The sequence below is a fragment of the Canis lupus genome, chromosome 37 (assembly GCF_011100685.1).
Source record: "Canis lupus familiaris isolate Mischka breed German Shepherd chromosome 37, alternate assembly UU_Cfam_GSD_1.0, whole genome shotgun sequence".
Classification (NCBI taxonomy): Eukaryota; Metazoa; Chordata; class Mammalia; order Carnivora; family Canidae; genus Canis; species Canis lupus.
The window spans coordinates 15,851,660-15,876,498 of record NC_049258.1 but is presented as its reverse complement, the minus strand read 5'-3'; the positions used below and the strand labels follow the sequence as shown (position 1 = coordinate 15,876,498).

The 24,839-nt window shown below is 46.5% G+C and overlaps 1 protein-coding gene and 2 long non-coding RNA genes across 17 annotated transcripts in view; 1 reads left to right on the top strand and 2 right to left on the bottom strand.

The window, feature by feature from the left end:
- The window catches only part of LOC102157126, a 66,507-nt gene extending 55,828 nt beyond the window's left edge, over positions 1–10,679 (bottom strand). For both annotated transcript variants that reach the window (XR_005385309.1, XR_005385308.1), the window contains exon 1: positions 10,613–10,679. This is a non-coding gene — a long non-coding RNA (uncharacterized LOC102157126). The remainder of the gene's footprint in view (positions 1–10,612) is intronic.
- Positions 9,465–24,839, top strand: part of METTL21A (methyltransferase like 21A) — a 68,135-nt gene continuing 52,760 nt past the window's right edge. For 6 of the 14 annotated variants that reach the window (XR_005385306.1, XR_005385305.1, XR_005385307.1 and 3 more), the window contains exons 1-3: positions 10,620–10,700; positions 11,272–11,462; positions 12,481–12,592. Coding sequence is in view for 10 of the 14 variants with exons in the window: in XM_038585569.1 (XP_038441497.1) it covers positions 11,316–11,462; positions 12,481–12,592 (259 nt within the window). In the remaining 4 variants the exon portion in view is untranslated. The other 8 variants (XR_005385304.1, XM_038585562.1, XM_038585563.1 and 5 more) reach the window with 8 other exon arrangements.
- Positions 16,059–22,958, bottom strand: LOC119867948. Its single transcript, XR_005385310.1, has 4 exons — positions 22,057–22,958; positions 21,865–21,927; positions 20,965–21,073; positions 16,059–18,600 (listed from the first exon to the last, which is right to left on the bottom strand). It is a non-coding gene; the product is annotated as an uncharacterized LOC119867948 (long non-coding RNA).

The following is a 24,839-nucleotide window of genomic DNA, read 5'->3' as shown; positions in this document are numbered from 1 at the left end:
TATCAATTGAATATTTTATTCAGTGTTAGAACTCAGAGTTTTACAAGTATTCTTGTTACTTATTCCTTTTTTCTTTTTTTTTAATATTTTATTTATTTATTCATGAGAGACAAAGAGAGAGGCAGAGACACAGGCAGAGAGAGAGAAGCAGGCTCCCTGCAGGGAGCCTGACGCGGGACTCGATCCCAGGTCTCCAGGATCACACCCTGGGCTGTAGGCGGCGCTAAACCGCTGAGCCACTGGGGCTGCCCTTGTTATTTATTCCTTGAATAGCCATAGTTGAGACAAAAAATTCAGTTTTGCTATGAAGGCGTAGCAACTGTTTAGACAGAACGGTTCTCAAAGCCTGGCTTGAAGCTCCTGGGGAGCCCTGAGACCTAGCTACAGAATCCACAGGATCAAAACCGTTTTCATAATAACACTAAGATGTTTGTTATTTGCCTTTTTCACTCTCATTCTCTCAAGAGTGTACCATGGAGTTTCCAGAGACTCCCTACAAATGATGACATCATTGCTGTGATGCTAATGTGTAATCGAAGTATGATTGTGGCCTTAAAACGAATTAACAATTTGTTTTAGGTTTTAAATTCTTGAAACTTAAAATTTCTGATATGATATATATCAGTAGATACAACCCACACAGACGGAAGTTCTTTGGGGTCCTCAATAATTTTAAAGAGTGTAAAAGATCCTGAGACCTTAAAGTGTGAGAAGTGCTACTGGGTTAGAAGTTCAAGGCAATGTGTCTTCTGATCACACTTTAAACTCTAGTGTGTGGTACTTAAGAGTCTCCTTTAAAAGATATCTCTTGGGGATCCCTGGGTGGCTCAGCGGTTTAGCGCTTGCCTTTGGCTCAGGATGTGATCTTGGAGTCCTGGGATTGAGTCCCGCATCGGGCTCCCTGCATGCAGCCTGCTTCTCCCTCTGCCTGTGTTTCTGCCTCTCTCTCTCTGTGTCTCTCATGAATAAATAAATAAAATCTTTAAAAAAAAAAGATATCTCTCAAAAATGCCAATGTCTCCATTTCTTTATCTTTATTTATTTTTAAAAATTTTTTATTTATTTATGATAGTCACACAAAGAGAGAGAGAGAGAGGCAGAGACACAGGCAGAGGGAGAAGGAGGCTCCATGCACCGGGAGCCCGACGTGGGATTTGATCCCGGGTCCCCAGGATCGCGCCCTGGGCCAAAGGCAGGTGCCAAACCGCTGCGCCACCCAGGGATCCCCATTTCTTTATCTTTAAAATGAAGTTATAGCACAATTATAAAACTAATCTATATTACAACATTAAATAAAGATTTACCTAAAAACATTGACAAGAGTAGCTTGGGTTAGAACCAGGAATTCTAAAAACAAAACAAAACAAAAAAACTAAGAGAAGAACATTAACAAGAAATTTAAAGAAATTTCCTCAATTTTCTGTTCCTTTTTTCACCTCCGTTCTTTCTTAAGAATAGTAGGAAACTGTGTCCAATTTGCTTTTAGCACAACGTTCCACCCATGAAGACTTCTACTATTTGGAGATTAGTAGTCTAATCAATTTGCCTTGGCCGCAGGTAATGAAAAAATCACTACAGGTGAAATTTCATGGTAACAAAATTCATTTTAACTGCATAGTGTATAAATAGCGCTTGGATCTTGGGTGATGGCGGTGGGTTTTCTCATGCTGCTGCTGTTATGGTAAATCTCAGTTTACATAAATCAAACAGCCACTCCCTTCCAGCTAGCTGTAGTGGCTATACAGTGCCCCCATCGCTTGATATTTATAATCCATTTTACCTTCACAGAGAGGGTTAGCCATGTGGGCAGAACATTCGCCGCAAGAGAGTACAATGTGAGAGTAACTTGATATTTATAATCCCCGTTACTTTAATAGAAGGCAAGCTGTATGAGCAGAGTAGTCCATCGACAGGATGACAGGTAAGACCTGCCTAAGTGCACAATGATGTTTGATTTACGGCTTAATAACAGTGGATTTATTTAAAGTATTCTAATTTTTGGAAATTTTAAGATTCTAAATGGGAAATTTTTTAAAAAGTAAATAATAGATGGTCTTATTAAGAGATTACAGCAGCCCGGGTGGCTCAGCAGTTTAGCGCCGCCTTTGGCCCAGGGCATGATCCTAGAGACCTGGGATCGAGTCCCATGTCAGGCTCCCTGCATGGAGCCTGCTTCTCCCTCTGCCTGTGTCTCTGCCTCTCTCTGTCTCTCTCTTGGTATCTCAGGAATAAATAAAATCTTTAAAAAAACAGATTACTACATGCAGGTGTTACATGTGGCGACTGACATGTTTTAGCTCATTGACCATCTCCTCCTCCAAACAGTCTAATGATGTCGGCATTACTATTAATCTACTTTTACAAAAGGAAGGCCATAGATCTTTGCAGGATTTAAACTCAGACACTATAGTTCAATAACCCATGCTCTCAACCACTATCTTATACCACCTTCCACTATAAAATTGTGAATTTTAGTCAGATCTGTAGTTAACAAAAGTATTTTCTTTCTTTCTTTCTTTTTTTTTTTTTTTGTTCAGAGAGAGTGAGAGCACGAGCAGGGGGGAAAGTTAGAGGGAGAGATGGAAACAGGGAGAAAAGGAGAGAGGGGAGACAGAGAGACAGGTAGACCTAGAGGAAGACTCCCCACTGAGAAGGGAGCCCTAAATGGGATTCCATCCCAGGACCCTAAGTTTATCACTTGAAGCAAAATCAAGTCTGAGCCACTCGGTGGCTCGGAGGTGGTACTTTTGGGATGGGAAGGGGCCACCTCTTCGTCCTAGAATCAGCAGAAAGATGTCGATGGAGATCGTGCTTCCATTCCACCATATTATCAAGGTCTGTGCTAACTCAGGTCATCTGCTGACCATGTGTGGAGAGGAGACTTTTTCTTTCTTTCTTTTTTTAAGATTTTATTTATTTATTAGAGACAGAGAGAGAGAGAGAGAGAGAGAGGCAGAGACACAGGCAGAGGGAGAAGCAGGCTCCATGCAGGGAGCCTGACGCAGGACTCGATCCCAGGTCTCCAGGATCACGCCTGGGCTGGAGGCGGCGCTAAATCGCTGAGCCACCGGGGCTGCTCGACGTTTTGTCTTTCAAACACATGTTCATCTGTCAGGATCATATTTGTTGTTTGGCAAATAGGACAGTAAGCCAGCTATCCCTGAATTATATGCCAGGACCTTATAGAATGTTAATATTCTGTGTACTTTTTCTTCCTAAAAACAACAGAAAACACCACTCATCCGGACTCCTGATTCCCAGTTGTGTGCATAGGGCACTGAAACCAGCTTAAGCAAGAAAAGGAAATGTGTTCTCGGGTTACACTGGTGTCCGAGAAGCCAGGTGCAGCCAGGAAAGGCTGTGGGCAGGGGAGTCCCAGCCGCTCCCTAGGACCAGCTTCTCCGAGGCTCTCCCCGTGCACACCGGGGATGGCTCACGCTGGTGCGACTTTACATCTCCTTTGCTCCAGGGACCAACCCAGACTGAATGTGTCAAGACTGTTTTGCTTCTGGAGGGGACAAAGAAAGCAGTTTGACCTGGCATAAGCTAATTAGGGAATTTGATGGCCCAAATAACTGAAAATTCTTGGCCAGCTGGATCCAGGGGGTCACAGGGCACATAAGAGGCAGCCTCTCCCGCTTCTAGCACCTCCACTGGCTCCATTCTTGCTGGCTCAGCCTTCCTGGGACCAGATGGCCAACAGGACCTCCAGACTTACATCCTTTGCCAACACTCTGCTTTTCTGAGTCCCAGCAAGTCTCGGGAAGGGCTGCAGGTAAAGCCAGCTTTGGGCACATGCCCGCTTCTGGACCACCCGTGGGCAGATGGGAGGAAATGCTCATTGCTAGGCCTGGAGCCCGGGCCAAAGTCGGCCCTACCCCAAACACAACAGCAGTAAGAGCAAATGCTACATGAAGTTGACTGTTGGTGTAGTTTCAGGTACTTTAGATAAATTAAATTGTTTTTAACTTAAGCTTCTTACTTTCTTAATCTGATAATGTTGATTACATTATCAGGTGATGTAATCAGGTGCTGATTGCACCTTGTCCCCTTTATAGGTGGGGAAATCAAGGTGCACGTGAATGTGTCTCGGTTAAGGCCTCAGAGTTATAACCTGCAAGAGCTGGGATTTGACCTAAACTCTCAGGCCCCAAAAGCTGCGCTCTTGACCACTAGTGGAAGGGATGTGCCACCAGCGAAATGGGACATGGATGCTGGGCTAATAACAATAAGAACAGATGTCCAATAGCCGCTCTGAATTCTTCTCTGTGGAGAGAATTACGTACCCAGCCTGGGTTGGGTATCCACCCTGGCCCAGGGTGGGATCATGTTGTTCCAAAGTGGCTGCTTCTACTGTGACCTAGTGCAGGGACAAGGTCCAAAAACAGGAGGGACAAAGGAATAACCACCCTTCCACTGTTATTCCCTGGGGAGGTGGTTGGGGAAAGGCAATGTAATCATGGGGATAAAAATAAAAAGCTATCAGCCATAGGCCCCTGGGTGTACTTATGTATATTTTATCCCATCCTAAGTTCTGCTTCCCACAGGGGCTGTGTGGGCATGGAGAGACGGTTCGACAGTGCGCAGGTGTGCAGGGAGCCCACTGGGCTGCAAGAGATGCCCGAGGACGTTCCCTTATTAGCTGTCTGGGAGAGGATCAAGAAAAAGCCCAGTTCCCCTTGCTATTAGGAAAAATCATTTTTAGATTATTATATTACGGAGTTGAACTGCACTTTGAAATTTGGATAATGCAGAAATGGAATCTTTTTTTTTTTTTTTTTTTTTTTTTTTGCATATTCCCAGCAAGACTGTCGGCAGGAGAACTGTCTTCAAATATCAGACTCCCAGTTGGATGAAGGCTGGTCAGCAGTCTCAGCGGACAGTGACACGAGGGTCCGGGCGTCATCAAGAGACAGGCCGAGCTGCAAGTAAGGACCTACTGGACTGCAACGCTAAACTAAGCCACCCCCTAAAGATTTCTCCCCGATGCTTGACAGTTCCATCTCTTTCAAACCTGTGTTCTGTCGCTTCTGCTGAGTTATGCTGTCGTGACAACCCCAAATCTCGATGGTCCTCTCAACGGAGGCTTATTTCTCACTCGCGTTTCCAGGCCGCACAGGGGACCTGGTTAGGGAGCGCCCCACTCTGAGATAGGCAGTTCTTGAGCAGCGGGGAAAGCCACGACACAGCTGTGCAAGGCACCCCACGCTCCTGCTCGGAGGCGGCGAATATGTCCAAACAGGTCACGCAGCCAAGCCCGATCCTGTCCTGGCCCTGGAGAGGTATCACTTCCTCCAGGAAGGACACCGAGGACAGGCCTGTTGAAGATGGACTGGATATTTATTTATTTATTCATTTAAGATTTTATTTATTTATTCATGAGAGACACAGAGAGAGAGAGAGAGAGGCAGAAGCAGGCTCCATGCAGGGAGCCTGATGTTGGGACTCGATCCCAGGTCTCCAGGATCAGGCCCTGGGCCGTAAGCGGCGCTAAACCGCTGGGCCACCCGGGCTGCCCTGGACTGGATATTTAAAATAATGTCATCTACGACATACCCAATATTTTTTGAGGATTAAACATTTATTTTCAAGCAGTTACAGAAAACCACTGGCTGTTTTGGTCCATTTTTATGAAAACAGAGCTCCAGGGGCATCTGGGTGGCTCAGTGGTTGCGTGTCTACCTTTGGCTCAGGTCGTGATCCTGGGATTCTGGGATTGAGTCCCACATCAGGTTCCCCATGGGAAGCCTGCTTCTCTCTCTGCCTGTGTCTCCCTCTGCCTCTCTCTCTGTGTCTCTCATGAATAAATAAATGAAATCTTAAAAAAAGAAAAAGAAAACAGTGCTCACGTCATGTCTATACTGCTATACAGGCTGAATACGCCCTAAGTGTTCTTTCTGCTGCTTTCTGAGCCAGCTGGCACCAATGAGACCATTGGTAGGGCTACTGGACATACCGAAAAAAAGAGAACAAAAACTTTCTAGATGAAATGTAAGTAAATATACGAGGCAAACGTCCTGTGTTAGCGGAGTGCTGGAGAGGTTGGGAAGGTTTTGTTTTGTAAAGTCGATGCCAGATTTCAGCAAAAACAATGGAGAATAGAGAGGAGGAGGGGGAGGGGCCGGGACCTTTGTGCCAGGCTTGAGGCTGAGGAGCCCGGGATCTGGGGAGCTTTAGGCATTACTCAAGGTCATCCCAATTAAAGTGTCAGAGGCAGAATTTATATTTTCATGGTTCCTCTGGCCCCAAAGTCTGTCCTTTTTCTTGTGCCCAGTCTTGGCTCCCCAGAGGAAAGGGAGGAAGAAAGATAAGAAGAAAATGGGAAGAGAGGAAGGATGAGAGGCAGTAGCAGCAAAGATGCAGAGGAGGTAAGAGAGAAAGGAGACCCTGGAAGAGAGAAAAGGAGGAGAGAAGGAAGGCCAGACTAGGAAAAATAATATTGAAGGAAAAGAATGAAGTTGGGGGACTGCCCCTACCCAACTTCAGACTTACTATAAACTGTAATAATCCAGGCAGTGTAGTACTGGTGAGAGGACAGACAAACGGATCAGTGGGTAGCCCACAGATACATCCACATAAATATAGTCAACTGATCTTGGACAAAGTGGCAAAGGCAACACAATGGAGAAAAGATAGTCTTTTTAAAAAATGGTGCTGGAACAACCGGACGTCCACATGCAAAAACATGAATCTAGACACAGACCTTACACCCTTCACAAAATGAACTGGAAATGACTACAGACCCAAATTACAATGCAAAGCAATAAAACTCCTATACAGTAATATAGTGGAAAATGCAGATGACCTCGTGTTTGGCAATGACTTCTTTGATGTGATGCCAAAGGCAATATCCATGAAAGAAAGAATTGATAATGTGGACTTCATTACAATAAAAATTTTCTGCTCTGCAAAAAAACACTGTCAAGAGAAGGAAAAGACCAGACACAGACTTGGAGAAAATATCTGCAAAAGAGCTATCTGATAGAGGACTGTTACCCAAAATATACAAAGAACACTCAACAATAAGGGGTGCCTGGGTGTCTCAGGCAGTTAAGCATCTGGCTCTTGATTTCAGCTCAGGTCACGATCTCAGGATCCTGAATCTTTAAAAAAAAAAAAAAAAAAAAGCAAAACTCAGCAATAAGAAAATAATCAGATTAAAAATGAGGCAAACCACAAGCACATGTAAAGATGCCCAGGGTCACTATTCATAAGGGAAATGCAAATCAAAACCATAATGAGATATCACCTCGCATTTGTTAGAGCAGCAACTATCAAAAAGACAAGAGATAACAAGTGTTGGAGAGGATGTGGAGAAAAGGGGACACTATTGCACTGTTGGTGGAAATAAAATTCAGTATAGCCACTATGGAAATCAGTATGAACAGTATGGAGGTTCCTCAAAATATCAAACATAGAGCTACTGTATGATCCAGTAATCTCACTTCTGGGTTTATATCTGAAGGAAGTGAAACCATCTAGAAAAGATACTTAAATCCTCATGTTCATTGACTGCAGCATTATTTACAACGTCTAACACATGGAAACAACCTATGTTCTATTGACAGATGAATGATAAAGAAAATGTGGTGTGATATACCTCACATAATATATATCATATAAGATACATTATATGTATACAAATATATATTGGAATATTAGCCATAAAGAAAAGGCAATCTTGCTATTGGCAACAACATGGTTGGATGCTGAGGGCCCTATACTAAGTGAAAGAAGCTAGACAAATACTGTATGGTCTTTTTTATTTTTTTTTAATTTTTATTTATTTGTGATAGTCACAGAGAGAGAGAGAGGCAGAGACACAGGCAGAGGGAGAAGTAGGCTCCATGCACTGGGAGCCCGACGTGGGATTCGATCCCAGGTCTCCAGGATCACACCCTGGGCCAAAGGCAGGCGCCAAACCGCTGCGCCACCCAGGGATCCCTGTATGGTCTTACTCCTACGTGGAACCTTTCTCTATTTTTTTTAGAGAGAGAGCATGAACACATAAACAAGAGAGGGGGGAAAGGTGGAGAGGGAGAGAGAATCTTAAACAGGCTCCACACCCACCATGGAGCATGACACGGGGCCCGGTCCCACGTCCCTGAGATCAGGACTTGAGCTGAAACCAAGAGCTGGATGCTTAACTGGCTGAGCCACCGAGATGCCCCTATGTGGGATCTATTTTTTAAAATAGCCAAATTCATAGAAACAGGTTAGAATGGTGGTTGCCAGGGGCAGGGGGTAGGGGAATGAGGAGATGCTGGTTAGAGGGTACCAACTTACAGTTATAAGATGAGTAAGTTCTAGGAATCTAATATTCAGCATGGTGATTATAGTTAATAATACTGTAGCCTATACTTAATAGTTGTTAAGAGAGTGGATTTTAAATGTTCTCACTACACACGTGCACAAAGTAATAATTATGTGAGATGATGGATGTGTTAACTAACCTTATTATAATAATGGTTTTGCAGTATATACACGTATCAGATCATCACACTTTATACCTTAAACTTAAATATGTCAATTATATCTCAATAAAGCTGGAAAATAAAATAGGACCAAAAAAGTAGGCCAAAGACTCCACAGGCACTTCATTAAAGAAGATCCACAGATGGCAAACAAGCATATGAAGATGTTCCACATCACATGTCACTAGGGAATTGCAAATTAAAACAACTAGTACACACCTACCAGAGTGGCTAAAATTCAAAACACAACATCGAATACTGACAAGGACATGGAGCAACGGAAACTCTCATTCATTACTAGTGGGAACACAAAATGGTACAGCCACTTTGGAAGAGAGTCTAGTAGTTTCTTATAAAACTCAACATACTTTCACCATAAAATTCAGTAATCACACTCTTTGGTATGGACCAGAGGAACTGCGTAAAAAGATTAGCGGTTGCCAGGGGTTATGGTAGAGGGAGGGAGATCCACAGGTGGAGCGCAGGGGATGTTTAGGGAAATGACACTTCTCTATATGACGCTATGATGGTGGATATTTGCCATTACAGATTTGTCCAAACTCATAAATAAAATGCTCAAGACCAAGGATGAGCCCCCCAAATAACCTATGGTCTCTGGGTGATAATGCTGTGTTCAAAGAAGGTTCATCAATTGTAACAAATGTGCCACTCTGGTGGGGGGGGTGCTGATAATGGGGGGGGGGAGGCTAAGCCTGTGCTGGTGCAGGGAGTGTATGGGAAATCTCTGTCTCTTCTCAACAATTTTGCTCTGAACTTAAAACTGCACTAAAAAATAAATCCTATTACATACAATCTTAAAAATTAAAATAAACAAGCTGAGCAAAGACAAAAAGTTAGCCAAAGGCCTTCTTCACTGCTGATCCCTTCCAAGTCTCCTCTGCGGCCCGGCCTTCCGCTGGAAGGTTAAAGAAAAGTGGGGAGAGGCTCGCAGGCCCCCTGCAGGAGGGGGGAGGCCAGAGAGCGGCGGTTTAGGTTTGGCCTGAGGCTCCTGCAGCAGGTCGCACGGGAGGCACCGGGAAGGGCCCACGCTCGGTCGCCCGGCAGCAGTAGAGACGTCCCCGCGGCAGAGCCCAGGCGGGGCAGGTGGCGGGCGCCGCGGTCCTGCTCAGGCGCGGGGACGCGGAAAACCCCCGGGACGAGCGGCGGCAGGTGGGGCGGGGGGGGGGGGGGGGTGGCGCACAGCGGGAAGAAAGGGAGGACGGAGGCAGCTTGGGTCGGTGACTGTCGCGTCCGGCACCGAGGTCCCTGGGGCAGGTGCGCCCACCGCCGGCCCTGGGAGGAGGGGGACCAGGGAGGAGGGAGCCCGGGGAGGAGGGGGACCGGGACCCGGGGAGGAGGGGGACCGAGGAGGAGGAGGGGGAGCGGGACCCGGGGAGGAGGGGACGCGGGACCCTGGGAGGAGGGGGACCGGGGAGGAGGAGGGGGACCGGGACCTGGGGAGGAGGGGGAGAGCGGGGCCCGGGGAGGAGGGGGCCCGGGGAGGAGGAGGGGGAGCGGGACCCGGGGAGGAGGGGACGCGGGACCCTGGGAGGAGGGGGCCCGGGGAGGAGGAGGGGGACCGGGACCCGGGGAGGAGGGGGAGAGCGGGGCCCGGGGAGGAGGGGGACCGGGGTCCCGGGAGGAGGGGACGCGGGTCCGGGGAGGATGAGGAGGCGCGGGTCCGGGGAGGAGGGGCGCGGGGCCAGTCGCGCGCGGACTCCGAGTTCGCGCTCTGGACGACAGGGGCTTTGTCACTTCTCCTCTGTTGCCACCAAGCGGCGACGCCAGCGCCTCGGACGCGGAGGGCCGAGGACCCAGCACGGGGCAAGGCGAGGACGGAGGGGCGGCCGCGCACTCCTCGGAGCCCACTCGGTCCGCGGGCGACGGGCGACCCTCCGCGCTCGGGCCGGGCGGACGCTCCCCGTCGGCAAAGCCCGAGAGAAGCGCGCGGAGCCGCGGGGCCCCGGCCGGGGAGAGCCCGAGCCGCGCGCGCCCCCAGCCGGCCGAGGCCTCCCTGCCTCCCGCCCTCCCGCCCTCCCCGCCCTCGGAGACCGGCCCGGCCTCGGGGCTCGCACACCTCGGGCCGCGGAGGGAGGGAGGGAGGCGGGCCGGACCCCTCGGGCGCGCGCCCAGCTCACCTGCAGGCGGGGCCGGAAGCGTGTCTGCGGCCCGGAGGCGCTCGGGGCGGGCGGAGCGAGGCGCGCGGCGCGGGGCGGCTCCGGAGCGGTGAGTGGAGGCCGGGGGCCCAGCTCGGGCTCGGCCGCTGTGCCCGCAGGGCCTGGGGGGCGGCCTGGGCGCGGCCGGGGACCCCCCCGTTCCCGGAGCTCTGGGGCCCGCGCGAGGGGGTCGCGGACGGGCGGGCTCGGGGCTCGGGGCTCGGGGCTCGCACTTCCAGCCGGGGCGACCCGGGGCTGCGCGCAAACCGTTAACACCCGGTCCAAGTGCAGGTTCGGGCTCGTGGCCGTCGCTGTGGGGGACTTCAGAGCCGGCGGGGGGCGACCCAAGCTGCGGCCCGCGGCTAGAGCTCCCGCGCGTGCCCGCGTCCCCGCCCTGGGCCGCCGCTCCGGGCCCCCTGCAGCCGCGGTGCGCCCGCGGGGTCGTGGGCCCAGAGCCGACTCCGTGGCCGGGCTGCGGAACCGGGCGCCCCTCCCAGAAGGGGAAGGGCCTCGCGAGGGACTTAGCAAGCCCCCCCACCCCCACCTCTGTTGTCTTCTTTTGAACTTGTGAAAAATGGCCTTAAAAAGCATTTGGAGCTACTTAAGAGAGAATGCTTTTTTTATTTTCTCCCCCTGGCCAGAGCCTCAAGAGCTTTGAGGGTGCAGAGAGCTGAGTGCCTGCGAAATGGCCCTGGTGCCCTATGAGGACACCCCGGGAGTGGGGTTGCAGAAATTCCACAAGCCTCTTGCCACCTTCTCCTTTGCGAACCACACGATCCAGATCCGGCAGGACTGGAGGCAGCTGGGAGTCGCAGCAGTGGTTTGGGACGCGGTAAGTACAGCCACTGGGCCTCTGAAGACAACCACAATTCATTGTAAGAATGGTCTTTATTATAATTTTATTATTTTTATTTATTTTTATTTTTTTATGATTTTATTTATTTATTCATGAGAGACAGAGAGAGAGTGGCAGAGACACAGGCAGAGGGAGAAGCAGGCTCCACACAGGGACTCGATCCCGGGACTCCAGGATCACACCCTGGGCTGGAGGCAGCGCTAAACCACTGAACCATCCGGGCTGCCTTTTATTTTATTTATTTTATTATTTTTATTTTATTTTATTTTATTTATTTATTTTATTTTATTTTATTTTATTTTTTAATTTAATTTAATTTATTTTATATTTTATTTATTTTATTTTATTTATTTTTATTTTATATTTTATTTTATTTTATATTTTATTATTTTATTTTATTATTTTATTATTTTATTTTATTTTATTTATTTTATTTTGTTTTATTTTATTTTATTTTATTTTATTTTATTTTATTTTATTTTATTTTATGGTTTAATTTTTTTTATTTATTCATGAGAGGGGCAGAGACACAGGCAGAGGGAGAAGCGGGCTCCATGCAGGGAGCCCAACGTGGGACTCGATTCCAGGACTCCAGGATCAGGCCCTGGCCTGAAGGCGGTACTAAACCGCTGAGCCACCCGGGCTGCCCAATTATTATTATTTTTAATAACAGGTTTATTGAGATATAATTCATATACCAAACAGCAAGAAATTAAAGGTGCCAGATGGAGCAGGACGCTATGCTGTGTGGGCAGTGTCCGTGACTCCTGCGGTCCCCAGGAGGGACCTGGTGGGGCGAGGCTGCGGTGTCTGTGCCCCCTCTAGGGGGTCACCCACCAGCAGCTGCTGAGTTTCTGCACATCACTAAACTGGGCCTGGAACCATGCAGGGTGAGGGGGGCGTGTGATGTCCCCCGCTAGTGGGAAGCTGCCCGAAACCCTTGGGCTCCTAAAGCATTTGTTGACTTGGATCGTCCCGCTGTGTTTTGACTCAGGCTGTGGTTCTTTCCACGTACCTGGAGATGGGAGCTGTGGAGCTCAGGGGCTGCTCTGCGGTGGAGCTGGGTGCCGGCACCGGGCTGGTGGGCATAGTGGCTGCCCTGCTGGGTGAGTGCTGTACCCTGGCTCACTCCTTTGTGAGCAGAACTCATTGCGAGGTGTGTTTGCTTATTTCCTTGACACAGACCCCTGTCCGTTTTCCCCTTACTGGATTTTCTGTGTCATGTGCTTCTGAGTCAACCGCTATTGCCCCTAACTCCAGTAAGTCTGATTTCTGTGCTCTTGCTCTCATCCTTTTATACTTCTCATGAGGGATCGCTTTGCTCTCTTCAGCTTTTCTTTTTTTTTTTTTTAAGTGTTGTTTTGTTCTTTAAGCAAACACATTTATTTATTTGGGCAGTTATTTTATAAAAAAGATTTTATTTCTTTATTAGAGAGAAAACACGAGTGGGGTAAGGGGCAGAGGGAGAAGCTGACTCCCCACTGAACAGGGAGCCCCACACCGGGCTCCATTCCCAGGACTCCAGGATCATGACCTGAGCCCAAGGCAGATGGCTTAATCCACGGAGCCACCCAAGTGCCCCTTATTTGGGCAAGTAGGATTGCAGTTCAGGAGACAGGTTGTCTGAATTGGGTTCCTGCCCCCTTCAGTGTTATGCCAATAGTATGATTTGAAGGCAACTTTCAGCTCAAAGACAATTGTCACATTCATACACATAGTTTTTTGTAGTTTAGGGGTCTTTCCATACTCTGTTAACCTGTTAGGCGAGTAGAGCAGATTTTCCCATTCCTGTAGTGTCCTTGCTGAGGAAACTTTGCTGGTTTTTCTCTTCTAAGAAGGGTCAGCCCTACTATAGTTTGTACTGATATATTTAAAAATTGTATTCACAGTATGCAGTTCTGATGATATCAAGGTTTGTCATTTTTTGTTTGCTATACAGACATTAACTTAGGCCTAGAGCACTTTTAAGCTTTGTTTTGTTTTTAAGATTTCATTTACTTATTTGAGAGAGAGTGTGAGCAGGGGAAAGAGGCAGAGGGAAAGGGAGATGGAGAAGCATACAATGTGAGCAGGGAGCCCAATGACCCTGAGATCGCAACCTGAGCCGAAGGCAGATGCTCAACCGACTATGCCACTCAGGCGCCCTTAAGTTTTTTTATTTTATTATTCATTGTTGACTCCTTTCTACAGCTTTTGACTCCTGCAGTTCAAACCAGCTTGTAAGATGCAATATATAACATTCATCACTTCAGTATTGTCACCCAGGGCTCTTGTTAAAATGTGGTTTCAGCTTCTGTAGGTCTGGGGTCGGGCCCTGTTTCTAACAAGCTCCCAGTAGATGATGATGCCGACTCTGTTGGTACTCAGACCCCACTTTGGTGGTGAAGAGATAGAATTCCATTATATTACAGGTACTCGAGGACCCACGAAAGCCCCCCCCCCCCCCCCATTGTGTCCTCTTTCTGGTAACTTCTTTCTTTTTTCAGAATTCCTTCCTCTGTTTAGATCCTTGCTTTCCCAAATGTGATGGGGAGCATGGACAGGGTGGTGGTTAGCAGTATATGTAAATGGGCCTGGGTTTCCGCCTAACATCGCAGCACTTGCAGGCAGCAATGAGGCCCTTTCTCATACACTACCTTTGTTATAATATCCCCATGAGTGTCAGCTATTATTTTTAACTTTTCTTTTTTTTTTTAAAAAAAAAGATTTTATTTATTTATTCATAAGAGACAGAGAAAGAGAGAGAGGCAGAGACACAGGCAGAGGGAGAAGCAGGCTCCACGCAGGGAGCCCGCTGAGGGAATCAATCCCGAGACCCCAGGATCACACCCTGAGCCGAAGGCAGGTGCTAAACTGCTAAGCCACCCAGGGATCCCCCTATTTTTAACTTTTCATTTTACCAATGAAACTGGGGTTCTGGGAGGTTAAGCCCCTTTGTGAAGTCCTGGTCAGTGGAGACCTGAGAGTCAAATCAGGTTTGTAAGACGCTTTGACCCTTTATTATCTTTCCTTGACGCTACCTTTGCTGATGTGAGAGGAGTTAACTGGAGGGGAAATGAAGTTTCTTCTGCTTCCCTGGGAGAACCGAGGCTTCACAGCACCATCGGCTGGTATAGAGACATGTTAGTTGGCAAAGTGCATAGGAGTTAGACTTGGTTTTGACCCCTCTTTTATCTCTTACTAGCTGTGTGACCTGGGGCAAGTTGCTTAATCTCTCAACTTGTTTCCCTATAAAATGGGGATAATTGGGCAGCCCCTGTGGCACAGAGGTTTAGCGCCGCCTGCAGCCTGGGGTGTGATCCTGGATCCAGGATCGAGTCCCACGTCGGGCTCCCTGCATGGAGCCTGCTTCTCCCTCTGCCTGTGTCTCTGTCTCTCTGTGTGTGTGTGTGTGTGTGTGTGTGTGTGTGTGTGTCTCACGAATAAATAAATAAAAATCTTAAAAAAAAAATTGGGGATAATTATCAATTCATGCCACAATGAGGATCCAATGAGATTAGGCATAGAAAGTGGTTAGCCCATTGACTGGCACAAAGCAAATGCTAAAATAAAAGTGATTGCCCCTCTGAGTATTTCTGTTTGTGATCTAGGAATCTGGGTCTGTGGGGTTGGGACAATGGGATGAGCTTTTTCAAAGACTAGCGCAGAATGAGGGACTAGTTAGTTGTTGCCACACAAGATGGATGGCTCCGGGAGTGGGGTGGAACAGAACAGCAGACGACGTTCTCGTGACCTGGGGACGCGTGTTTCCTGGTCCGGCTTCACTGCCACCTCCTTGAATCCTTTCCTGCCCCAAAGCAGAACTCAGCGTTATTTTTCCTGCCCAGAGCGCCAGGTCTGCTCCCAATTCTGTTGAGACACATTTTGTAATAGGCAGTTGTTTCTTGTGTCTGTCTCCCCTGGCAGGCTGAATCATGAGTTATGGGCTGGGTCTCAAGGCTGAATCATGAGTTATGGGCTGGGTCTCACTCTACGTGTCCTCGGTCCCTACTGCCACGCAATAGATACTCAAATAGTTCTGGAATAAGAGCTGGACAAGCTAGAAGATCATGAAAAGTAATGTTTCTTTTACAAAAGTGATGTAACTCCATTTCAGAAATAGCCCTAGGGGTGCCTGGGTGGCTCAGTCGGTTAAGCATCCGTCTTTGGCTTGGGTCGTGACCTCAGGGTCCCAGGATCCAGCCTCTGCTTGTGCGTGCTCTCTCAAATAAATAAGTTAAATCTTAAAAAAAAAAAAAAAAAAAAGCCTTAGAAGCATAATAAAGAGGGAGATGACAGGCCCATCAAACATTCTAATTATTCATGATTCTGCAACATAAGTACTATTGCTATTTTGGTGTGTTTCCTTCCATTCTTTTTCCTCCACCTGTATTTTTTTTAAAGATTGTATTTATTTGAGATAGAGTACACACAGCAAGGGGGGAGGGACAGAGGGAGAGGGAGATGCAGGCTCCCCACCCAGCAGAGAGGCCCATGTGGGGCTCAGTCCCAGGATCCCAGGATCATGACCTGAGCTGAAGGCAGATGCTTAACCGACTGAGCTACCCAGGAACCCCACCTCCACCTGTATTTTTAATCATAGTTGTGATCATGGTTATAGAGGCGTGTGTATATGTACGTGTACTCATATGTATATGTATGTACATACATGCAAGTTACGTGTGTACCTCTGTGCTGCTATGTGATTTGCATACCTGTTATTTGTTGTGTTTGCAAAGTATTAGGCATTAGTTTTGAGGTTGAAATCTGAGGGTAAAGGAAAAGTTAGTCTCTTTAGGAAGAAGGCAGTGAGAACTAGAATAGGTAGTGATCTTGAAATGTCAGAGGTTGATCGTTCTCTTTTTACAGCATTTTCACTTTTTGTAACCTGAGTCATTTATTCCCGAATTCAGGGAACACCCACCATATATCTGGTCTGGTTTTAGGTGCTGTGCATACCTGCCTCCTCAGGAAGCTTCCATTCTAATTCTGAGGGGGGAGGGAGGAAAAGATGGGAAAAAAAAAAAAACCAGGGAGTTCTCTATAGAACCTTAATAATGGGTGATGAGATGTTAAAAGAAAATAACACCTGTTTATTACTGGGCAGTTCCCACTTCCTGGGTCTTTAGTCTGTCCTCACTGTTCCTCTGTGTGGTTGGTAAGTCCACTTGGAGCTGTCTTCAATGGTGAAATGAAGGCTTAATAGAGGTTAGGTAACTTGCCTGAGGTCACAAAGCTCATGGATGTGGAGTTAGAGTTGGAATCCAGTCTGACTCTCAAGCTCTGGTTCTTAGTTTGAAAATCTCTTCATACTGTGTGGAAATTATTCTTAGAAAAAAGTATCTCATTTTAAAGATAGGGTTCTAGAAGTTGGGGTGGGGTCAGGGAATCTGGATTTTAAAAGCTTCCGAGGTCATTTGATGCCAACCAAGTCTGGGGAACAGCCTTAAACTATAACGCTCGGATCAGGAAAGAGCCGTCTTAGTTTTCTGTACTTTGTCTGTACCAAGCTTTTCACTTGTATGTTTAACTGAAGGCTGAGTGTCTCTACCTGCCGATTTCTCAGCACCTCAAACAGTACATGTGTTTACACTTGAACTCTTCTTACCTCTGCAAACTCATCCTTCTTTTTTGTGAGTGAGTGTGGCCATCCGAGTCCTCACTCAAGCCAGCTGCTTGACCTGCCCCCCAGCCCCAGCTCCCTCCCTGAGCCCTGTTGACCTTCTCCTAAGGATTTCTTATTGCATTTCTCCCTTTGCATACCCCTCCCCACCAGCTCTCAGCATCTGTCTCTTCCCTCATCATGGATGCAAGTACGTGCATCCCACCGCCTGACCTCTCTGCCTCTGCTTTGTGTTCTCAGACCTAGTCTGGGTAGACCCCGTTGGCCAGAGCGGGCCGTCCTCCGTGCAGAAGTGCTGGGGTGGCCTGGACTTAAACACCCCGTGCCTGGGGGGGGGGGTGGCCTGGCTGGCTCAGCGGGTGGAGCATGTGACTCTTGATCTCAGGGTCATTTGTTCAAGCCCTACAGTGGGTATGGAGTCTACTTTAAAAAAAAGAAAAAACCCTGTGCCTCGCCACGCCTAAGACTCTTAAGACTCTGAGGCTCTGACCCCCTCTTGCCTGGCTCTTCAGGCTCCTGTGTCAGAGCGGCCGCAGTTTGCGGTTCCAGGGACTCACCCGCGACTTCTGGCCTGTCCCTTCTGCCCCGATGGCCCTTCCTCACCCCCTTCCCCTGCTTGATGCCACATCTTCCCAGTGTAAGCTCAGATTTCCCTTCCTTCTGAATTCTTTCTCTGACCTCTGCCCCTCTCAAAGAGTGTCCTTTGGGTCCACGTCATTTCCTGGCAACCCAGGTCTCCATAGCTTACTCTGCACGTTCTCGTTGCATCACAGTTGTGTTTGTGTTTCTGTGTCTCTGTCCCTCGTGAGACCTCATGAGACCGAGCTCCTGGCAGCCAGGGATGGTTTGCTCATCTCTGCGTCTCCGGTATGTAGCCTGCGCTCACACGTTCGAATGATGTCAGGTGTTGCTCACAGAAGTACAAACGAAAGTGATGGTAGGTGTTACGTGTCTTTTCCTGTGACCCATTGAGTGGCGGCGGGACATGTCGTGTGGGGTCAGCTCCCATGAGTCTGTCACCAACTACGTGTTGCAGCGCGGGCCTCCCGGGGGGTCGTTTCCTGGGCCCTGGGCTCTCTGCCGCCCTCGCTTCTCCCCATGAGGCTGTGCGCCCGGCGGAGGCTGGGGCTCCAGGCCCGAGTTGCCCGGTGCCCCCAGTGCGGCTGCTGCTCCGTCTTGCCTCACGTCGTCCATCGTCACGTGAGGGGCAGTCGATGCCATTGAGCGGCCACTCTGCTTCCTCTCCTCTCTGCTAACCTGCTCCCAGCTGGTGACGCTTCTTGTTTCTCTGAGGAGATTGACGCAGCCGGAAGAGGACTTCTGTAACCTCCCATCTCCCTGGGGCTGGGTCTGCGGGCTCTGTCACGCACGTTGGCGTCTGCCCTGCACAGGCCAACCCCCTGTCACCTCCTCAGTGACACTGCGGTCCACCTTCCCTCTCCTGTGTTGTCTCTCTTCTTCCCTCTTCCTACCTGACCATTCCCAACAGCATACAGACTTGTTCTTTCCCATCTAAAGAAAAAAAAAATCAAAAAAGTTTTAAGTGGCTGAAAATGTGTAATGGAAATGTATTTTCTGTAGCAGGAAATGTTTGAGATGACCCCGCAATATCTTGTCATACCAGATAGCAAGGAAGAAGCTAACAAGGACGACATGGTGTTGTGTCCACTGGCAAAAGATAGAACAACCTGAACATCAATACTGACCATGGCACTGGACTTAAATATATCAAATATGTTTAATCCATGAGTTCATGATACAACAGCAGAATGAACTCAATTAGTCATCTTTTGAGGATGCTTAGAAACCAGATCTTTGGAATCTGGTATATGAAAGGGGAGGGAAGAGCAGAGTTGACCCTGCCTTTCCTATTCAGTTTCTATTCAAAATGAGTAACCAAATAGTAATTGAAAGAAACTTCCTTTTGTAGAAATTTCTCAACAAACAACCACAGGAGGAATCTAGTGAATTAAAGATCTGGGCTTTGGGTATTTGTGCCTGCTTACATCACAACAACAGAGCCTACCGGGCACCACATGCCTCTTGATGAAGAACACACCACCACCTCTGAAATAGTCTTGCTCAAAAAATTAAACTCAGATTTACAGGAGACACAGAGAAGAACATGCTAGACCACACAAATGGTATGATCCACAAGATCCAGATGGTAGGAAGCTACGGACAAATGATCTATTTCTTCTCCCAACTAAACTGCAAGAGGAAGAAAGATTCAAAGGAAACTGATAGATTCAAAGAGATTTAAGCCCTCCTCCGTGCCCCTTCCCCTAAACAAACACCTAAAGGGAAACCACTGGGGGAGCTGCCCAGTTGAGGGATGACCTCTTGAGTGTTTGGTGAGGGAGTTCTGCTCAGGAGAGTCGGGAGAGGCTGCACCTGGGCTGGTGTGTTTGGGAGCTGGTTTGGGATGGCGGCCTGGGGTGCTTACAGCAAGGGGCAGACCACCTGCCTCCTTTAGCAGCGTCACTGAGTGGCCTCTTCACACCACTCTTTGCTTCTGGCCTTGACCTACCCTTAGAAATTCTGTTAAAGCCTCAACTCATCCGTACTTCTGCTCAGCACTCTCCACTGGCTTCCCATCTCAGAAAAAGCCAAAGCCTTTCTGAAACGTGACCTATGTGTCACTGACATCTCCCTTATTTCTGGACATTTCACATCTCTCTTTCCTGCTTTATTTCTTCCCTAGTGCCTATCTTCAAATAACATACTAGAATATTCTTTTTTTTTTTTTTTTGTTAAGATCTTATTTATTTGAGATAGAGAGGGCACGCATAAGCAGGGGCAAAGGGGTAGAGAGAGAGAGAAGCAGGCTCCCCGCAGAGCGGGGAGCCAGATAAAGGGCTCAATCCCAGGACCCTGAGGTCATGACCTGAGCTGGAGGCAGATGCTTAATGGACTGAGCCACCAGGCACCCCCATGCTGGATATTCTAATATTAAAAACACATCTTATTGCCTGTCTCTCCTCACTTGAATGTAAGCTCTATGAAGGTAGGGGTTTTTGTCCCATGGCTGATGGTAGCTACTAGGATATTTGTACAATTGACAGATGTTACAGGATAGTGGCTAGCTCACGTGAGGATCCTGCCAAAACTCCTGGAACCCCTAACACCATAGAGGTAGCCTCAGAAACCCCCGAGACAAACATTGAAAAGGTCTACATGTAAGAAGTATTAAAACGAACACTGAGGGGATGTGCAAAAGACTAGATCACTCCAGTATTGCCTGCAAATGTATAGACTGTTAAGAAAGCCAGAGATAGGGGCCCCCGGGGAGCTCAGTGGTTGAGTGTCTGCCTTTGGCTCAGGTGGTGATCCCTGGGTCCTGGGATCAAGTCCCGCATTGAGTTCCCTGCAGAGGGAGCCTGCTTCACCCTCTGCCTATGTCTCTGCCTCTGTGTCTCTCATGAATAAGTAAATAAAATCTTTAAAAAAAAAGTCAGAAATAAAGTTCTGAGTCAAACCAGGAAAAGGCAGTCTGTGATTTTTTATTATCAGGGGAGATGAGAAGTATCTCTGAATTCTCATCATGTAGCATGCTGTCTAGCACTGAAAGGTCAAAGTGGTAGGAGTACATCTAAAGTCTACAGCTTGAACGTTTTCTTCAGTATCACACTTAGGACTGTAAATGCCAGATTGAATTACATGTTGTCCTAACCTTACAGGTTAAGATACGCAACATCAGTGGGAGCTGCCACTGAAACAGTGCTTGCTGTATCTGGTCTGGAATCCCGTGGGGGATTACCCATGGCGATTACAAACTAAAGAAGGGTACAGAAGAGAGATCATGTTATGAAAGAATGAATCACGGTGTTAAACTTCAGAATTTATGAGGCCCAAACTAAATAGGATTACACATACTGGTACTGCAATGCAGATGAGGTATTTCCGGGCTGACCTTGCGTGGTTGCTTCACCTTAAGGATAACTCGGTTCAGTCTTCTCTCGCCATATTGGTCCATGGTAAACAACTCACAGGAAACATTAACAGAATATTGCATTAACTGTATGCACTGCATGCAGACACCTAGCATTTAGAAAACGTGATCTTATATTTTAACCTCCAGTACTTTGATACAATCTAGGAATTTCTAAGTTTACCACTTTTCAAAAATTATATATACATGTATATGTGTATATACACATCTTTTAAGTGTATATGTACTATTTATGTTACATACATATTTTCATATATATATATAATTTTGCATGTATATGTATGTACATGTATATATGTATGTATATATAGAAACATAAATACAAAGAACACATAATGCTGCTTCCTAACACCAGAAGGAGATGTGGGCTGGGGTTTTGTCGTAGCCAATTAATCTCTTCTTTGATTCATTTTAAGACTTAGACTCCAGAAAGTAGCCTTTCCCTGTTTTTGGTATCTTGTCATCTTCATAATCACTTGCTCCTAGACTTTTCTTCTGTGGATTCTATTTTACCCTGAGGTCTGCTGACTTGAAGATCACAACCTCATGAATGAAGTATAGTGGTAGACGCCAGAGTGGGCCAACTCTGTCTGCAAAATTCAGAAGCTTCGGCTTGTCATTTGGAGACTGTTTTCCAGGCACAACTTAGCAAACAGGTGTGGCAGAGAGGCAAATTAAAGGTTCACTTTTGCCAGTAGGCTGTGCAGAAGGAGCACGGGTCATTGCTCTGCAGTTTTGCAGCCATCTGTGAAGGGCATGACCTTCTGGATATTGGGTGGGATATTAGAGACCCTCACCCTGCTGTTAAACTTGACCCCCCTTACCTGTTAGTTGTATTGTTGTGCACATGACTCTTTCTCTGTCCCACATTCTAGGTGCTCATGTGACTATCACGGATCGAAAAGTAGCATTAGAATTTCTTAAATCAAACGTTCAAGCCAATTTACCTCCCCATATCCAACCCAAAGCTGTTGTTAAGGAGCTGACTTGGGGACAAAATTTGGGGAGTTATTCACCTGGAGAATTTGACTTGATACTTGGAGCTGATATCATATATTTAGAAGAAACATTCGCAGATCTTCTTCAAACTTTGGAACATCTCAGTAGCAACCGCTCCGTGATTCTTTTAGCTTGCCGAATTCGCTATGAACGGGACAACAGCTTCTTAGCGATGCTGGAGAGGCAATTTACTGTGAGTAAGGTTCACTATGATCCTGAAAAGGATGTACATATTTACAAAGCACAGAAGAGAAACCAGAGGGAGGACTTATAGTTGACTCTAACTTATAAGAATTATAAGTTATTGAGTATGTCAGTTAAGGCCTCAGACTGGGAATTGAGACGGGGAATTGAATCATATTTAATGAAATGGTGTATTGAACAAAAAGTCTAACCAAAGGTGTTCTCAAGGGGCAAAGCACACGTGCAGTTTTAAAACGAGGCAGCACTTTCTCCATTGCTGTGACTTTTTAGTTGTATTTTACTCTGAAAAATTCAACTAACATTAAAAGAATGTATATCTGTCCCATACTGCTCCCCCTTGATACAGTTTTCCCTGATGACATAATAAAGGGCTGGTATAAGGGTGTCTTCAAAGCAGTGAGCTTGTTTTGGTGAGGCCAACCCACGCTGATATTTTACATATGTTCTTGGAGGTTTCATCTCCTGCTTTTCGGCTTAATTTCCAACTTAGGTATATAAACAAAGGATTAAGTAAAAAATATTTTTTTACTTTCTGAAAACCCCTGAAATCTTGGCCCTCCATGTGCTATGCACAGGCTGTCTTCTCCAAAAGCTGCAGGTTTTTCCTTACCACTCCCCCTTCTCAAATGTTGTTTTTATATTTCTTGCCTAGGTTTTCCCCTCCTCCTGTAATGCTTAGGGTAACAATGAAGGCGGTTTTAAATCATACCCCTTCAAGGGAGGTTAGCTCCCTGAGGAGAAGCTCCTCCTATACTGTACTTGTAAGTGCTTATTCCACGTCTGGATTCCCCAGAGGATGGGGAGCTTCTTGAAGGCCAGGACTGCTCATGCCTCTTCCCCAGCTGCCTCTCAGTAGCCAGTGTCTCATAGCCAAATACTGGTTGAATGAAAAAGATACATTCCATTTAGAGGGTACTGGTCTTGAGTTAAATAATTGCTACGTTATTTTATGATTGTCTTAGACTTTATGAATGAAGTCATACATCACATACACATTTCATTTTTTAACAATGTACAAGCTTAACAGCTTACATACAATTAGATGACAAGACTATTATAATCTCAGTATGGTATTTGGTACTAGAGATAGATTTCCCTTGCGAAACATTAGGAACAAGACTTCCTCCTTCCTCTTAACCTTTCAGTGACTCTCTTGGATGTGAAAATACCCAATACATTATTTTCTACATATATTTTAGAGATTTTACTTTAATAAAGATGAATTATGCATTAAAAGTTCTGAGCATTCTATGATGTACTGGTTCAACATAATTCTGATAAATGCACATGAAATAGAAATATGCATAGCATATTAGCAAATCCATAAAATGCCAGTAGTGTGCCACAGATAAACATGGAAGGCAAGTGAAAGAGGAATTGAATTTAAATAATATAAAACCGAAACAAAAACCAACAAGGCGGATCCCTAACGAAAGGCCAGTCCCATTCAGGTATGTTGTTAGAAGTGAGTATTTTCATTGGAGTTCAGCTCCTTTAGTATCCCTGACTTAGGAGAACAGATACTGAGATGATTGTGGATGTGGATGGAAACTACATGGGATGGAGTAGGTGTGGAAAGCTTCAAGATGTCTGGATGGTTTACCAAGTGAAGTAAGCAATTGGTGGTTTTATTTTATTTTATTTTATTTTATTTTATTTTATTTTATTTTATTTTATTTTATTTTTTGCAATTGGTGGTTTTAAATGTTCATAAACATTAGAGAAAAGGTTGAAGGTAATTTTCTTTTGTCTTAATGGAACAAAATAAAGGGCAAGAAATATTCAACAGGAAGAGTTTGGTTGTTTAAGTGAAAAATCAAATGATTTTTTTTTTTTTTTTCCTTTGGGTTTCAGATGTTGTCATGGGCTTAGTTCCCTGGGGAAGAATCCTCAGAGATGGAGTTTAGGGTGCAGAAAGTTTAAATGGGAATGCTTTCAAGATGGACATCTCTGAGGGAATGAAAGTAGCAAGACTGGGGAAGGAGGAGAAATTGGGCTGGGGTGCAGTCAGAAAAGCCCTCAGAGAAGTGAGAGCTGTGATGGCCCTGCAGTTGGGCCATAGTCAGGCAAAGGGGCAGGACTTTATATCCCTGTGGAGGAGATTAGTCCTGTGATCTGAGGAGCAGGACCATAGGATGAAAATACCTGGAGAGGATCTCGGCTGAGAGCCATCAGCCAGCATTCCCAGAAGCTGGGAAGTGACTGCTTCATGAGTATGTGGGAGTGAGGGATGGGGAGAGGATATGTCTGGATAGGATGCCACCATGTACACTGTAAATGTCAATAAAGTTGTGACATCTTTCTCTTATATTAAGGGATTAATTGGTCCCATGAATATGCATTCTATGTGTGCTTGTTTTATCCTCAAGGATAGAAACCTAGTCTAAACCTACTGTACACTTAGCCTTGATTCTCACATTGCTCAGTTTCTTAGAATTTAGTTACCCCGGGGTATCAATGACTTTTTCCACGACTACAAATACTGGCGCCCAGATGTGTTAAAATATATGTATGTATGATACTGGGTTCTCAGAACTACCACTGTCTCACCACTGTAAGGTATGCTGTCGTCTTCTAAGTGGATTACTTCTTAAGG